This window comes from Mixophyes fleayi, chromosome 11, assembly GCF_038048845.1.
Source record: "Mixophyes fleayi isolate aMixFle1 chromosome 11, aMixFle1.hap1, whole genome shotgun sequence".
Lineage (NCBI taxonomy): Eukaryota > Metazoa > Chordata > Amphibia > Anura > Limnodynastidae > Mixophyes > Mixophyes fleayi.
The window spans coordinates 75,721,368-75,738,682 of NC_134412.1; the positions used below are offsets into that span (position 1 = coordinate 75,721,368).

The following is a 17,315-nucleotide window of genomic DNA, read 5'->3' on the forward strand; positions in this document are numbered from 1 at the left end:
TTTGGAGAACATCTACTTAAATACCGGACTCCTATGACCTTCATTTCATTAATACACAAAATATTCCAGATTTCCTAACCACAATGTAAACTAGAAGACTAAGTAGTAATGGGTCATCATTAGCCTAAATGTAATATTATTCAGTTTATCTTCCTGCTTGATTGTACAGTGCTTTGAATAGTGCTAGGTTAAGCATTGTCCAATCAAATGCTGGTTCCTGTGTTAAACCACACCCCCCAGAGAAATGTTCAAGACTACGATACACAAGACTATACAAGCTAATGCTGGAATGAAGAAGAAGCTTTACAGTTAATTTTTTATATTTTCAGCCCTTCATTGGCTCTTTAAAGTGTCTGACGCTGTGTAAGCAGGAATTGTCCAATCATAGCTAACTAGCTTCTCTCCCCTTCCCAATGCGCTGGGGGCTGCCCTGTGCAGTCGTTTCTCCATTGTTTGAAGACTAGCGCTGTGTGATAGTGCAGAAGGGATGTGTGTGTATGGGACTTCCAGCACGGTGGACCAATCAGAAGCTGCTAGTCTGTGAAAGCGGCTTCTGATGCGTGCATGTGGGAGGACTTATCAGAAGCCGCTATCATGACTTGCAGTTTCTGATTGGCCCACCTGTTCACAACCAGTGGTTCAGTAAGACACTGGTTCTTAATGGTTATCATGTGCTAGCTCAACTCATAAAATGGCTCTCCCTACCATGTATAGGCAACGACCCACTTTAAAACAGCATCTACTCTGGATATTTTGCCCTTTGCGGTTATAGTAAGTTGTGATTTATGCTAATTTGTATCAGAATATCTTCCAAAGGACTTTCTGACATCTATGAACATAAAATATTATTAAAGATAAGATGTTATTAATAAAAAGTACTTTAAAAAAATATATATATTTTGCTAATAAATCGTACAGGTGCCTCTTAAGCCGATTCGAAAGTTGGGTGGACTGTGGCAGATATATCCCAATATCGAAAAGTTTGGGAACCACTTTTCTACGCAAACGCCTTATCAATTACTAAACAATCAATGATCTATTCAATGCCTCTAAGTGAACAGGACTGGCATGTGGAATGCTGTTATAGGTTTATGAACACTGAAAAATAGCAGGTAAAAGGCTTTGGGGCCGCAGAGATCCAGTATTCATCTTGGTGCACGTAAGAGTTATCTGTAAAGTGGAAACAGTACATCATTTCCGTTACTAGATGTCCGCCTCAATACCTTCATCGTCAATCCATTTCAACGTGATAGGCTGTTCCTGGCGTAGATTGCACATTTCTCTCACTTCTTCACACAGTTGATCATAAGTCATCGCTGCTCCCAGGCGGGTGATCAGAATATCGCTGCAGAAAATAAAAAAAAACACAGAACAGACAGGAGGATGTTAGAGGGAAGAGTCAGAGCAATGACATTTACAGCTCAGGGAGTGTTACAGGTTCGTGGTGAGATCACAACATTCTACAAAGTATTCATCCCTGGAATGTATCTACTGCAACACTTCCCACATATATTAATAGCAAATGAAGCGCCACAATGACTGTATTAGAACATACTGTTCTATGCATATAAAATGTATCAAAATGAAGGTGAAAAGAAGACTTTTCTGCCATGATTCTCTTGCATGAAGCCTCATCTAAGCAGCAGTGTTAAGTGCATGTCTGTTCATATGACCTTCTTACACACACATTTACCCAATTGCAATCATCTCATGCAAGTAAAAACAGGGGACAAACCAAGATGTTCCATACCAAATATTGTGTTTTGTATTACAAAAGGATATACAGTAATTTATTTTATACACCAATAATGTTATATAAAGGGCAGCACGGTGGCTCAGTGGTTAGCACTTCTGCCTCACAGCGCTGGGGTCATGAGTTCAATTCCCGACCATGGTCTTATCTGTGTGGAGTTTATATGTTCTCCCCGTGTTTGCGTGGGTTTCCTCCGGGTGCTCCGGTTTCCTCCCACACTCCAAAAACATACTGGTAGGTTAATTGGCTGCTATCAAAATTGACCCTAGTCTCTGTGTTTGTGTGTACGTTAGGGAATTTAGACTGTAATCTCCCAATGGGGCAGGGACTGATGTGAATGAGTTCTCTGTACAGCGCTGCGGAATCAGTGGCGCTATATAAATAGATGGCGATGTTGATGATGATGACGGCATACACCAAGTGCCTGCTTATATTACTAAACACTTGAATGAGAATGACAAGGGTGTTTTTGGTTTTTTTTAATATAATTTACGTATATTTTAGGCACCTAAAATAAAGCATAACAGTATATTGATTGTATCACCTTCACAATTAAACCATTAGCTATTCAAACTTATTGCTTTCAATGCCATCATCTCAACACACTCAACCAAAATGTACAGACAACCAAGTCCACGGAAAGATCTGCTCCTCTAGAAGGGAAAAATTAAGCTTTTCTTCAAGAAAAAGCATTCGTTGTGGACGATATATTTTTACTGTGTTTCCGGTGTACCCATAAAAGCCAAGCGACTATAAATAGTGAATATAAACATTAAGTGCAGCCATTCCACTCCAATAACAAAAAAATGTGCATGGGAGGACAAAGAGACCTCTGTCAAAATACGGCTGGAACAGATTGCTAAAAACGCCACAAGTAGTACAATTTCCCATTTACAAAATTTTAGTACACGACTAGCAACATAAAACTATTCCACATACATACATACATACATACATACATATATATATATATATATATATATATATATATATATTATTTTTTTTTAATCTGTCTCTAGATTCCTGGGATATCTATAAAGGCTTTTTATTTTTTTTTCCCATATTGAAACCAATATGTGCTGCACATAATAAGCTGACCACATATTTGAAAGACACTTTCTTCACAAATTACTACATTGAAACACTATGCGAATATTTTACAGTTTGTTGTGATAATTAAACCAATGGAATCTAGAGGCGACATTTCATTGTACGCCCAAGCAGCAGTCGATCATATTAATGTAGCCAGACAGAGAAAGATGTGCCTTACAGAACAGTTATTTCCTACTTGCCAATATCTGCCATAAAAAACAACCTAAACATTGCTGTCTAATTAAGTGACACAATGTGTGGTTATCCTTTAAAATCGTTTCATATTTAGCATCACCGTTGACTTTGAGAAGGGCAGGCTGTGGCTTAGTGCTTAGCACTTCTGCCTCACAGCACTGGGGTCATGAGTTTGATTCCCGATCATGGCCTTATCTGTGTGGAGTTTATATGTTCTCCATGTGTTTGCGTGGAATTCCTCCCACACTCCAAAAAGATACTGGTAGGTTAATTGGCTGCTATCAAAATTGTCCCTAGTCTCTCTCTCTCTCTCTCTCTCTCTCTCTCTCTCTGTGTATGTTAGGGACATTAGACTGTAAGCTCCAAATGGGGCAGGAACTGATGTGAAGGAGATCTCTGTACAGCGCTGCGGAATTAGTGGCGCTATATAAATAGATGATGATGATTGAGGTCACATACTACTCTAATATTCCTGTACATGGGTACAAATGGCACCATAAAATGTCACTCTAGGTCCTTTCTTCATTGTAACCTAGCAGTCATCACCAGGTTCCTTTAGGTCACTGCTTTACCACAGTGGTCTCACATCTGCCCACTCTCCCCTCTGTCATATGGTGAATTGTTTCTGCATGCCAAGCAATCTATGCATTGATTATTCTGCTCATCTGTACCAGGGGCGGATCTAGAAAAATGCTGTCATCAACTGTTTGTACAATTATGGAATAATATTAAAAATGACTTTCTGCTACATGAAAAAAAATAAACACATATGGCATGGGTAGCGCGGTGGCTTAGTGGTTAGCACTTCTGTCTCACAGCACTGGGGTCATGAGTTCAATTCCTAACCATGGCCTTATCTGTGTGGAGTTTGTATGTTCTCCCCGTGTTTGTGTGGGTTTCCTCCGGGTGCTCCGGTTTCCTCCCACAGTGATGATGATGATGATGGCAGTGACAAGTTAACCTCTGTGACAGATCCTATTTTAAAATATCCTGGCTATACAAACTCTGCAGGGGAAAAATAAACACAACACTAAGGCAAACAGCATGCCAATGGGGCCCATTTAGCATATTACACTGCCTGTCTAGCACGCTAATCATAGCTACTGCCCTGTAAGCACTGTAAGCTTCGATGGGGCGGGGACTGATGTGTATAACACATATCCTCTGTACAGCGCTGTGTAATACAACTGGTGCTATATAAATAATAATAAATAATAAGTTCCTGTTTGCAATCAACAATCCACTATAGCATGTTTGGAAGTGACTCTATCTAATAAAGCTACATTACTTCAACTATGCAAACAAATTATGGCTTAGACATAATTGATGGTAGTTTAACTGGAGCTTATTAAATAAACAGATGTGTGCTGGTTTGTACTCTCATACTACGAATAGTCACAGAACACAATTCCAAAGCCTGTGGCGGAACGGATAGCGTCACCTGTAACATGAAGGCTGTAAATGAAATAATCCAGCATGAGTAACAGATTAATAGAGCAAAGCAAAGGATATGACCTCACTACTTATACGGCAGCGGGTGTGTCAGCAGCGATCAGATTAATTTTTACATAATCATACACTGAACTGTGAATGGTAGCACCATACTACCATACTGCATGGGGCAGTGACATGACTTACTTTACAATATATGTTTTGTATGGCTCTTCTTAATTTGTTGAACAAGGGAACTCATATCTTATAGAAGCTCTATTCCAGGGATATCACTTAGTAACATCATGCAAGCATCATTTGTTATGATGACAGCCACTAAAGTAATGTTCATTTGTTACAGAAAATGTAATGAAAAAACTATTTTGTATATGTACCTAGATAAAACATTACATTAGGATATTTAAAGAGTCAAGTCCACTTTTATGGATTTAATTTTGTTTGGTGGAGGTAAAATATGTACAGAGGGTCGAACCTTCAAATATAACACCTATTTCATCTAGGACAGCAGTGGGAAATAGGTGGGCCCGCCCAGCTTTCGACTGCGGCACCCAGCCGCCTGCTTGTCAAAATGGGGGCAGCTGACATCCGGGTCACGTGATTCCCTCTGCACAGTGGAGGGAGGTCACGTGACCCCCTCTGCACAGTGGAGGGAGGTCACGTGACCCGGATGTCGACTGTTACTTGATGTTACTGGCTACCACTAAGGCAGGGGGACAATGAGCGTGGATCCCCATGGAAAAAGTAGCAACCAGAGGCAGACAGGGCTGGTCACACTAATAGCAAAATGTATGCATTTTGGAATTAAAAACAAGAAAGAAATCTATAAATTAAATGGAATTAATTTAGGAGAATCTATAATGGAAAAGGATTTGGGAGTGCTCGTAGACAGTAGACTTAGCAATAGTGCTCAATGTCAAGCAGCTGCTGCAAGGGCAAACAAAGTATTGGCATGCATAAAAAGGGGCATAGATGCAAGGGAAGACAGTGTAATTTTGCCACTGTATAAATCATTGGTAAGACCTCATCTTGAATATACAGTACAGTTCTGGGCACCACTCTATAAAAAAAAGATAGTTTGGAACTAGAAAGGGTTCAAAGAAGGGCAACAAAATTGCTAAAGGGTATGGAGTCATTAAGTTATGAGGAAAGGTTAGTCAGTTTAGGCATGTTCACTTTAGAAAAGAGGCGTCTAAGAGGAGATATGATTACTATGTACAAATACATTAAGGGTCAATACAGAGAACTTTCATGGGAATTTTTACCCCAAGGACTATACAAAGGACACGCGGTCACCCCCTAAGGTTAGAGGAGAGGAGATTTCACAACCAGCAAAGGAAGGGGTTCTTTACAGTAAGGGCAGTCAAGATATGGAATTCACTGCCAGGGAAGGTTGTGATGGCAGATTCAATAGATATGTTTAATAAAGGGTTAGACAAATTTTTTGCGGAAAAGTGTATCCAGGGATACGACTGTTCATTAAAATGATGGATAGTAGTGGATATAGGGTAAAAATAGGACTGCAATATTGGGTCTGGGGGGATTTTCACAAATAAAACATATTGATTGTTGCTTACTCTGGATGAATTTCAAATATAAGTACAGGATCGCAGGAGATCGAAAATAGGTTGAACTTGATGGACTGATGTCTTTTTTCAACCTCATCAACTATGTTACTATGAGACCCAGACTGCACGTGTAGTTTATGTTATGGCTGACTGGGCAATCCTAACTGTAAATAGAAAGTGAAGCTCCCATATTTGAAACGTGAAATACTGGAGGCTGAAGTTGGGAGAATTACATAACAGTGATCAGAGAATACGGTCAGGTATCACCATTCCAAAGACTGCACTTCAGTTTCATGTATTCTCCAAGATTATACAGGTGAAAAAGATTGCAGCCAGTAGATGATTAATATAAGGGTCATTTTTTTCAGATACTGAATGAGTAGTTGAGTGACAGCTTTCATGAACTAATAGAAAACTAAAGGTGGGGCAGGAAGCTAAACTTTCTAAATAATCAACCCCTCATGCCATGGTAGTCTTGTAAGGCTGAGTATATTTAAATTACTACCTCACAGGCAAAGAAAAGTAGGTTACTATGAAATTTACACACAGAAATACTAAGTCTCCAGTGGATAATCTCCGTACAGAGACAGGGAGACCTTGGACCCACAAATCAGACATTACAAATCACTCTGAAGGTATGAAGACTTAAAACAACAAATCTGAAATGCTTATTTAGCTTCCTTGTTGAAGACATAACAGATTGGATATGCCTACTTTAATTTCAGAGTCATGAATTTAGCAGTTCATGTAGTGAGTCAGATCGCTTCTAGGAATGGCTGGATTGAGGAAACGTTAGCACATTATGTGGGAGTATTCTGTAGGGAAGGAAGACTACATTCCTGCAAAATCTACAGATAGATTCTTGCAGGACAAGCTATACCTGTCCTCTAGGCAGCACTTACAGCCTGTGTCATTTCCGTTACTCTAACGAGACTGATAAACTGCCAAGGAATGTGCGAGCTCCCATATGCTGTGTGTAATCTGCATAAAGCAGGTTGCGCTAGAGTTTCAAGAATGCATATGCAACGTGTAACTGTCCTTAGTCAGCGGTGAGCTATTTAACTAGTATCCTGATCCATCCAGCTTCCGATAAAGACCTTTCCAAGTCAGTATTCTCGAAAAATGGGGCGCTGGGGAGAACAATCTGAACAAAATATTAAAAGGGGTTGTAATTTTAAAAAATAAATACTAACGACTGTTGGTCTTGTGGGATAAATGTCTAACTTCTATCACTGGCTATAGTCGCCAAACTCACACAAAACAATTACAACATTTCCTGTGTAAGTACAACAGTCATATACAAGTAACCATAACTATATACTATTAGAACACTGCTGAACCAGCAACATTTATTTATATTTACATACTGCCTGTGGCACGAGACAGGAAGTTTCTGTATTAAATGTACACTAAATAAAATAATAATAATAATAATAATAATAATAATAATAATAATAATAAATATTTTGAAAACAAAGACAAAATGTAAACATTTAACAAAGAGCAAACAAAACCAGATTGAAATGTCACGGTTTATACCATTAATAATGTGACACTACACAGTAGGTTGGTGTCTTCTTTCTAGCAGGTGTTCAAAGCGCTAGTATATTTACAGCGCTCAAACCCCTTTGTACAGATACATGTGAAGTGAGAGGGGAACGCTCAAGCTCAGAGAACATTGCATGCGCTATTTTCTGAGCATAGGTGCTGCATTGTAAAGGCATTGGGCATCCCCCAATCAGCTCAAACGTATCCTCACCATTATCATCACCATTTATTTATATAGCGCCACTGATTCCGCAGCGCTGTACAGAGAACTCACTCACATCAGTCCCTGCCCCATTGGAGCTTACAGTCTAAATTCCCTAACATACATACAGACAGACAGACAGAGAGAGACTAAGGTCAATTTGATAGCAGACAGACACACAGACTAGGGTCAATTTGTTAGCGGCCAATTACCCTACCAGTATGTTTTTGGTGTGTGGGAGGAAACCGGAGCACCCGGAAGAAACCCACGCAAACACAGGCAGAACATACAAACTCCTCACAGATAAGACCATGGTCAGGAATTGAACTCATGACCCCAGTGCTGTGAGGCAGAAGTGCTAACCACTTAGCCACTGTGCTGCCCAGGAGCAGTTTAAGCATTATGAACACTAACTCTTGCTAGCTAGAAAAGCACCATCAACGTGACACCACCCATATTCATGGGTCTGCTGTATCATTTCAAAACCTTTGACCCCATCATTCAGCTTTGTACATAAGCAGCTACTAACACGTCAGAGACATCTGAAGAACATTACGATTTAAATGGCTTACGTTTACATTCTAAGCATTCACTTTGCACTTTTGCAAGCAGTCACTTCTGTCCATCAGAGAATTTTGGTTAATGGAGGGGGGCACAAATCCAAAATATTATGTTAGAAATATCTGACGGGTCTTTGTATTGGAGAAAGCACTCCACCCTACCACTATATTTTATGTTCTCTTGTATTCATGCGACAAAGGTCTGAGCCTTTTCCAGTCTCTCTTTTATGAATATAGGACACTACTGAAGCAAATATGGGGGCAACAATAACTCTCAAGTATTCAAATACTAAAGTTAATTTTTGCCCAACATCAAAAGCAGTGATCACGTCATATAGAACCCATTTGTATTTTTCCTCTATTTTTTAACTAAAGAATGTTCTTGCTGTTTGTATCAAAAGGAATTTAAAGAAAACAAAAACAAACTTTGTACGCATTGCTTCTATTACACTTGCAAGAGGAACAATATAAAAAGACGACAGGACATCAAAAAGCCGTGCTGGAAAATAATTACAACGCTTCACGGAACACGTAAAATATGAAGCAAACAATTGGAAAAAACACACACAGGATCCAGGACTGTGGAGTTTATAATTTTAGAGAACAAATAGCCAGTATTTGACAATATATGAAAATTATCGTATATGAAAGGCTGTATTACCAAGTTAAATATACATGAAATAATCAGTGTTTATATATCCCACCATATCCTCTCACTCCTCTTGCCTGTTTTAGGAGGGTGCCTCAGTAACCGAACTAGAAAAAGGTGATGGGCAGTTTTGCAGGCTTCCCTTGCACAAATGCATGCAGTGTGGACTGATTAATTTAGGGGGTGGTGGGTCTAGCACCATTTTCATAACCGATCCCCCCCGCTCATGATCATCTCCCCCTATCTCTCCCCATATCATCTATAGCCCCAACTCCGCCCCCCTAGTTCACATTAGGACGGTGGCTCAGTGGTTAGCACTTCTGCCTCACAGCACTGGGGTCATGGGTTCGATTCTTGACCATGGCCTTATCTGTGTGGAGTCTGTATGTTCATAAATGGACAAAGATAACAGGTTGAATGAGGAAGCTCTCCAGTCCTTAGTCTAGTAGTTATATGCAGATTAAAACCAAAAATCTTTATTTGTATTTAATTAAAAAAAAGCACTTAAGTAACAATTGTAATAGGCAAATTACTTAAAAAAATAGTAAGGAAAGTGACAAAGAAAGAAATGTGAATTAAAAAAAATTATTATATGTATAGACCCTTAGGGGTATATTTACTAAATGGCGGGTTGGAAAAAGTGGAGATGTTGCTTATAGCAACCAATCACATTCTAGCAGTCATTTTGTAGAATGTACTAAATAAATGACAACTAGAATCTGATTGGTTGCTATTGGCAACATCTTTACTTTTTCAAACACGCAGTTTAGTAAATCTAGCCCTTAGTGAGGGATTGGTCCTTTATCATAAAGCACTTTTATGGTGTCTAATCAAAGATTATTGTTAGTCCTCCTTGATAATGTGACTGTTTGAGGCAAGTTGTATTCATTTCTATTGATGCGATAGGCTCGAGAAGGTTCAGTTCTATGGGTAGAATCCCTTATAATAAAGAGCTTATTATTGATGCTATAAAATTAAATTGCCTATTTCCCATCATTAATAAAAAATTAATTCCAAAATTATGATATGCATATACTATATTTTATCTTTATTTGCCAAGATGTTTTACATATTTTACTACTCGCCTGTTACTTGCTGACCTTTAAGAAAAAAAATGATTAAATAACCATTTCAATTGTGTATGGTGTACCTTGGTTTGTTTGAGCAAACAGCATGCTTGCACACAATCCTGAAGGGACATTTAAATAGGTAGAAATAAACAAGATCATTGCTAGAAAGACTGCACAGCACCTGGAAACACCAGTTTATTCTAAGCAAGAAACATTATTCACCCAATAAGGTTTTGAGAGAGGAACTTTGTTTCTCACACTGCAGCTTAACGGTCCTCTAAAATGCTAGAGGAAAATCAATGGACATTTGGAGCAACAAATATTTTCCCTGAGGCTTTATACACATACACCGTATTAAATGAAATGGTTCTGGATTACAACTTTACAGAAGAAAAAAACCAACACAACAGTCAAAACACACAGAGCAAATACAAGAGACTTTCTACATCAGCACAGAGTAGAAAAAAAAAAAAAAAGCAGGAAAATGTCAAAGTGTGAGACTCTTTTACATTAGACAGAATCACAGTGACCATTATTACCTGTTGTAGTGGGCTTTCATTTTGATGTAGTCCTTTGAGTACTCCATTTTTGACCCCATGCTGCTCGGCATGATAATGAAGAACCCCAGCAATAAGCACTTATCACAAGAAACAGGTGTAGCCTGAGCAGGTACAGAAGTACTGATCAAACCAGATTGGGCTCCTACATAGGAAACAAACAACCAGTGAATCACTATTTGCATTCCATCTCTCACATGATAATAATAGGCTCAACTTAACAAAAGTCATTCATATTTTCAATATTATGAGATCTGTTTAGGCAACGCATATAAAAAAAGACTGGACAATGTTTACAAAATCAAACAAAAGCTTTAAAGCTATGAATAACTCAGGTGAATGCCAAACACGTGCTGAACCTGTCATATCGCCTTCAATGTCATAACAGCTTCATATGTCCAAATCTAATTTGTAGAATTTATATTTCTATAAAAATCTGCGCTGCTTCCCAAATCACTGAAATGGAACAATATTTTGATTGCACCAAAGTGCGCTACCATATACTTTTTTAGAGTCCATCTTTTGTGGAACATATAGAACCCAAAAAGACCTTAATGGTATTTTTCTTAACAGAATCCCGCAACGTAGCTTATTTTGTTACAGGAGTTATACAGTGCCTGATAAAGTTGTATAACCCCCACCCTCTAACTACTTGAATGTCATGGTTCCCCCAACCCCACCCAGAGATGTCATCTGCTTGCCCAGTGCCCCCCCCCCCCTATATTCAGTGTATTCTCTGTGGCATATTTCAGCTGTCTGTGGTTTGGTCAATCCACTCAGACTCAATACATAGCGGTACTGTATCATGGCTCAGCTAATTGGACAAGGCACAGTCAGATATAGCACCAGTCATGGAATGTCCGGGAGACTCCCGGAATTCAGGTAGGTCTCCTGCACTCCCGGGAGAGTAGACAAGTATCCCGCATACTGCAACTTGCTCGTCAAAACGACGCAATTTGCGGTGAATCGCGTCATTTTGGCCCAGCCCCCTGCAACAAGAAAAGGCATTTTGTAGCGGGAGGGGGGCAAAATGACGCGATTTGCCGCTCCCTGCCCCTCCCTCCACGCCCCTCCATGCCCGGGATCTCCCCGAATTATGTTTTAAAAGATTGCCAAGTAGGTATTATTGTGAGGCTTGTTTTGCGGACCCACAAGCTACAATATTGGTCCAATACTGCCCAAGATTACTCTTACTGCAGTATGGGAGGCCGGCCTAAATATTTATTTCTGCTAAATGCCTTAAGTCACATCCAGCCTTTTATCAAACGGAACAATCTAAGCAAACATTTCTATTATCAGATGTTTTTACTGTGTTCTCTGCTTTTGGAGCTCTGTGAAATCCCCCAGGGGAGATCAACAATGTGGCAGCAAAGAGATAACGTAAGTAATTCATATGCAAAAACAGGAGAAGGAAAGGAAAATATAATATAATATATAGCATTTTTAAAAAAAAACGTTTGCCCAACATGATATATAGGTAACTTCTTAAATTATATAACGTCAATAGGGACTGAATGCATAATGGGACAATTTTCATAGCTGTATATTGTATTAAAGTAGCAATCCCATGAAAATGATCACAACTGTTTGTTTTTTAACTAAATCACTGTGGCAGGCTAGACAAAGAATGTCTCATCCTTCCTTTTTCCCACCGTGTTTTTTTCTTCAAGCTGTTTTTAATGATTTAGGATTGTGGATTACCATGGTCACCACAGTCATATGACACCATGTAATGAACAGAGAGGCTTAGGAATGCCTCTCTGAGCTCTGTCTGCACTGTGACATCATACATCTTCCCCTTCTGCCATCACATGCCATGCTGAGAGCTGTGAGTCTGTGTAGCAGACAAAGTGTATGTCAGCCATTTTTGCATGCCAACCAGTTTGTAAAGATTATAATGATTTGTGGGAGGATAGCTAAGAAAAAGGACTACCAAATGCATGCGTAAAAAGGTACTTAATTTGCTATTTAAAGACAATATATAAATCTTCTATGTGAGATTGCTGATTTTAAGTTCAGTTAAGAATGCAATGTTTAATAAGTGTGCTATAAAATTGTAAATACTTTCATTAACCTAATTGTCTACTGTTAAATCAATGATTCTTTTTCAATTCTCCTAATTGCTTTTCTGACAAGTCTAAACCAGATTAATTTATCAAAGAGGGTCAAAGAATTTCCAATCTTTTCATCAATTAAAACATGCTTGTTATTTCTAAACAAGTTTGCTTAATTCTACAGTGATATTTTTTTCTCTTCTGTAACCTATATATTACTTTTCACAAAGTATTAACAAATATCTGCCTTCTTTAGTATTTTAAAAAAAGCAACATTTAAAAACGTTACAGTGTTAAACCTACAGCTCTGGATAAATCATTTTGAAACTTTTAAAAACGGTTAATAAAACAAACAAACAAAAAAAAAAGACACTTCAGTGCAGTAGCTCTTTGTACACAAACCCTTCTAGTAACTAATATTCTCAATGTAATTACATGTTGCTTGTAGTAGGAACATAGTTACAGAACCATAAAAGAGTTTCTTAACTGAGTTAACTGCCTGTAAGAATATATACTGGGGGATTTTCTAGTCCTGAGAGAGAGCTTGAACACCTGAACTTTAAAATATGCAGGAAGCATTGAGATATTTGAATAAACACACAGCACGTACATGCAGACATTAAATTATGGTATTAACACTTTCCTAAATAAAAAACAAGTTTACTATCAGTTTACCCCCAGGCACGTATATCCTGGAGAAGGGTGGGGGCTGTAACGCTTGCAATGAATATCTTCACCTAGGTTTTTGAAAGTTGCACTAGCACCTAGAAAAATATTTGGCTAATGTACCCCCTGCTACAATCAGCTGTTTGAGGAGAAGGGAGGAGGGCTCTGATAAATTAATAAAGCTCTACATCTTAAATTTGTGGAGGAGGGGGCTGATATAAGATGGAGGACCAATCACAAGCCATAAATCCTGTCCCTCTCACCCCAGCCGCAATACTACTCCCCCCAGGACTGAGAGCGCTATGGAGGAGCCCGTAAAAAAAAAAAAGCGGCTTAGAGGGGGCACAATACAATTATATTTTCCATGATGTTAGTGCAGCTTTAACTGTAGGTTGTAACCCACTTTTTAGAAGATAAAATATAATCACTTATCAAATACCTTGGAAGTGGATAAAGGGACAGATAAAAGACAAAGTCTATTCACAATTTAGCTTGACTCCTGTATTTAACAGCTAACACAGCACTATGCTTTAAAAGGAGCACTCGATAACAGAACAATTTGGCACAGGTGCCAAGATTACAAAGGGTAAAAAAAAAAAAAAAAAAACACTAAAAAGGGTGTCTCACCAGACGTTTGCATACAATTTACCCTAGAACACATTTTACCATACACAGCTAAACACACTAAGAGGCCTATTTATGAACTTCTGAAGATAATTTTATTCCCCGACAACAGCAGAAAAGCCGCATTTTACAGTTTTGAGACTATTATTAGGGGATCTCTGATATCTGCTGGTTTCCCTACACTCTTCAATCACAAAATCAGTTCCCATAAGAGTCTACACACACTGCCATTTTTCTCTATTTATCAAGTTCTTAAGTTTGGAGCTTGACACTGACAGCTAACTCTGCCTTATACCCTATGGGGAGAGCATCACAAGAGAGGGGTCTTCAGATCCCTCCCCAGCAGGATTCATTCTCCAACCATCGCAAATTCAGCCAGGCCATAAAAACCTGTGAGTGTGATTGCAATCACTTTACTATAGATTAGTCGCCAGCTTCTTTATAAGCCTCTATCCCAGTTAATCAATTTTAATAAATTGCCAGGTTAATTCATTTTTCATCATTCTGATAAGAAATGATGGGAGAAATATGCAATGGGTCATAAATAGATCCCAAAAGCCCCTAACCATATTGACCAGCAGAAATGTGTTATTAAATACATATTTCAGAGAAAGGCAGAAACTTGTTAACTAGGAAAAATTGAGAAGTACATCAACCTCAACAAAAGGGAATTTTAGAAGGAAAGCAGGATTTTGGTTCAAAAGGGGGAAAACTGGGCTGCATGACTGTCAAACAGATCTGTCAATCACAACTATCATGATTTACTCAATGCTGAGATTATCCTGTGTTACATGTCAGCCTAGGACTACCTAGATAGATGGAAACGTTACTTTAAATGAACAGTTATGCAGTAGAAGCAACTAAAATCTCATAAAAAATAAATAATAAACATTTACACATATAAAGAGACACTACATTAAATAACATTAAAGGGGTATTTGAGAAACATTGATGATCTTAGTAAACAAAGTCATCAGGAGCTGCTAGTAAGTAACAAGTTTAGACACCCTCTTACAGTAGTTCTCTGTATGGTTTCCCCCAGGGCCATTTTAACAACATTATGGGCCTCCGGGCAAAGCAGTGCACCGGGGCTCATTATTTATATATATATATATATATATATATATATATATATATATATATATATATATATATATATATATAGAGAGAGATACAGATATAGACATATAGAGATAGATAGATGTACTTGCTCAGTGACCTTTGAAGGTTTTTTTTGCAGGATTATTTATTCTAATTAAGAGCCCTGCCTATAGGGCCCCCTTGCCCGTGGGGCCCCTGCCCATCGTGCCCAATGGAAAAGATGGCCCTGGTTTCCCCTGGTTATAATGTTACTCTGACATTAGGGGCAATGTAAGATAATCTACCCAGTGAATCTACCCAACCTACCTACTAAGTGATCTACCGAGAGGTAGGTCGTTTTTGCATTATAAGTCACTGTAATGTTGCTGGAGGTCTTATTACTGCGATCACACACCTGTGTGTGCAGCGCTGCGGAACATGTTGGAGCCATATAAATAATATATTATAGAGTAACGTTACCTGGACAGCGATCTCCCGGGGACTCCGATCACCTGCTCCCAGCTAAAGGCCGGGCTGCTGCTGCCCCCACCCCCGGAGGAACGTGGAAAGGGACGGGGAACATGACTATAGGAGGAGCTGGAGGGGTGTTTGGGGCTCCGGGCAGGTCAGGGTCCTCTACTCCACAAGCCGCCCCAGAATGACTGAAGTTCACGGGATGGTGCACATGCACCCTGCAGACAGGGGGCAGCACTGACACCTGCCAGCAATACCTCCGTGTACACCCGCTGAGCCCGACCTGGAACCTCCCAGCAAACTCCCGACAAGTTTGCAGCCGCCCCAGCAGCCCCCGCCGCATGCACCCGAAACTACTCTCCCGGACACCAGTCCGAAGAACACTGAACTCTCGGAATATGGCGGAATAACCGTGCTGCCCGTCTCAGCCAATAGCCGAGGACTTCGCGATCGTCCTGGCCAATCGCCTGGCGATAGAACGCCTGTCGCAGCCAATCACCGTGAAAGGCTGCGGAGCTAGGGACCAATGGGCTCAGCGTGTCAATTACCTGGCTCAGGATTTAGAGGATTAACCAATGTCGGTAAAGCGGATTACACCTGCGACCAATCAGAGCGCAGCCAGGGACAGGGAGGCGGTGCCCGGTCGGTCACTGAGTAACAGAAACTGTTTGTAGGGAGCTGTCAGGTAGAGGAATGTGGAGAGGGAGCGTTACATCACTGGGCTGACACATGACTGACAGCTGCCTAGAATGTCTATTTCATTTACTCACCCAGCATTCCAGAAATACATTCATAGGTCATTCATTCACCTGTGCCCAAACCACCAATTATAGCATGGGTAATAAACTTCCCAGCATTGTTCCTATGGCCAAAAATGGATGTCTGATCATAAATGTAGAAGGTCTACACACTTGTAAAGCCAGGAAGATAATACAAATTTAATTAATAGGGTGGTTTTATATATATATACATATATATATATATATATACATATATATATATATATATATATATATATATATATATAATAGTAGTAGTAAATGAGCTTGTTAAAACATTTTCCAAAAGTCTATACCAAGGAATGTATGTAGACATTCTGTAACTTGAGTTCGTAACTGAAGTGGGCGTAACACATTCTTTATTCCTTAAGCAAACTAAGGTAAGCATATTGCAATAATCTGTTAACCACTAATATTGCAACACTAATCATTGTTCCATTTAATAAGGAGTTAATACATTTTTGAAACAGCATACAGGGCACACACAAAACAATAAATATTTTATCATTTAAATAAATGGGACATAGACTCCATGGTAACTAAGCAGGCAGGTGTGTATAGTAAGGCAACAAAAAGTCAAACTAGCCTGCTTTATTTAACAGATGTGATGATGACTTTAGGCCACATCTTTAAAATAATTTTGCAGCCTGAGTGTATATGTAAAGTGTGGGTAGCGCAATTGCTCTCTATTTTGAGGAGCACATATCAAGATAATTCTAGTTAATATTCTGAGACCAGCAAATCAAGGTCAATGCATCAGCCTATCATTAATAATTTAATACTACTACCTGATGTTGTATAAAAAGAATATTTAGAATATTTAGAAAATGTAAGAAAGTTCAAGACAACACATTATTGAAAATCTAAACTGATTGAATTTTTAATAACTTACTGACAAACGTAAATTTAAACCTATATTGTTCTGTAAGATCATCACCTCTACTTAAAGAGCTGTGATGGCAACAAAGTCTGCATACACATACAGTGTTTTCAGC

The 17,315-nt window shown here is 39.0% G+C and overlaps 1 protein-coding gene across 1 annotated transcript in view; it reads right to left on the reverse strand.

Annotated features, from left to right (window-relative positions):
* The window catches only part of PRKCZ (protein kinase C zeta), a 137,084-nt gene extending 121,156 nt beyond the window's left edge, over window positions 1–15,928 (reverse strand). Inside the window, exons 1-3 of the mRNA XM_075189590.1 lie at window positions 15,548–15,928; window positions 10,626–10,788; window positions 1,224–1,345 (exon numbers count right to left, since the gene is read on the reverse strand). Of these exons, the coding sequence (XP_075045691.1) occupies window positions 1,224–1,345; window positions 10,626–10,696 (193 nt within the window). The 5' untranslated portion in view covers window positions 10,697–10,788; window positions 15,548–15,928. The remainder of the gene's footprint in view (window positions 1–1,223; window positions 1,346–10,625; window positions 10,789–15,547) is intronic.
* Between the last annotated feature and the right edge of the window lie 1,387 nt (window positions 15,929–17,315).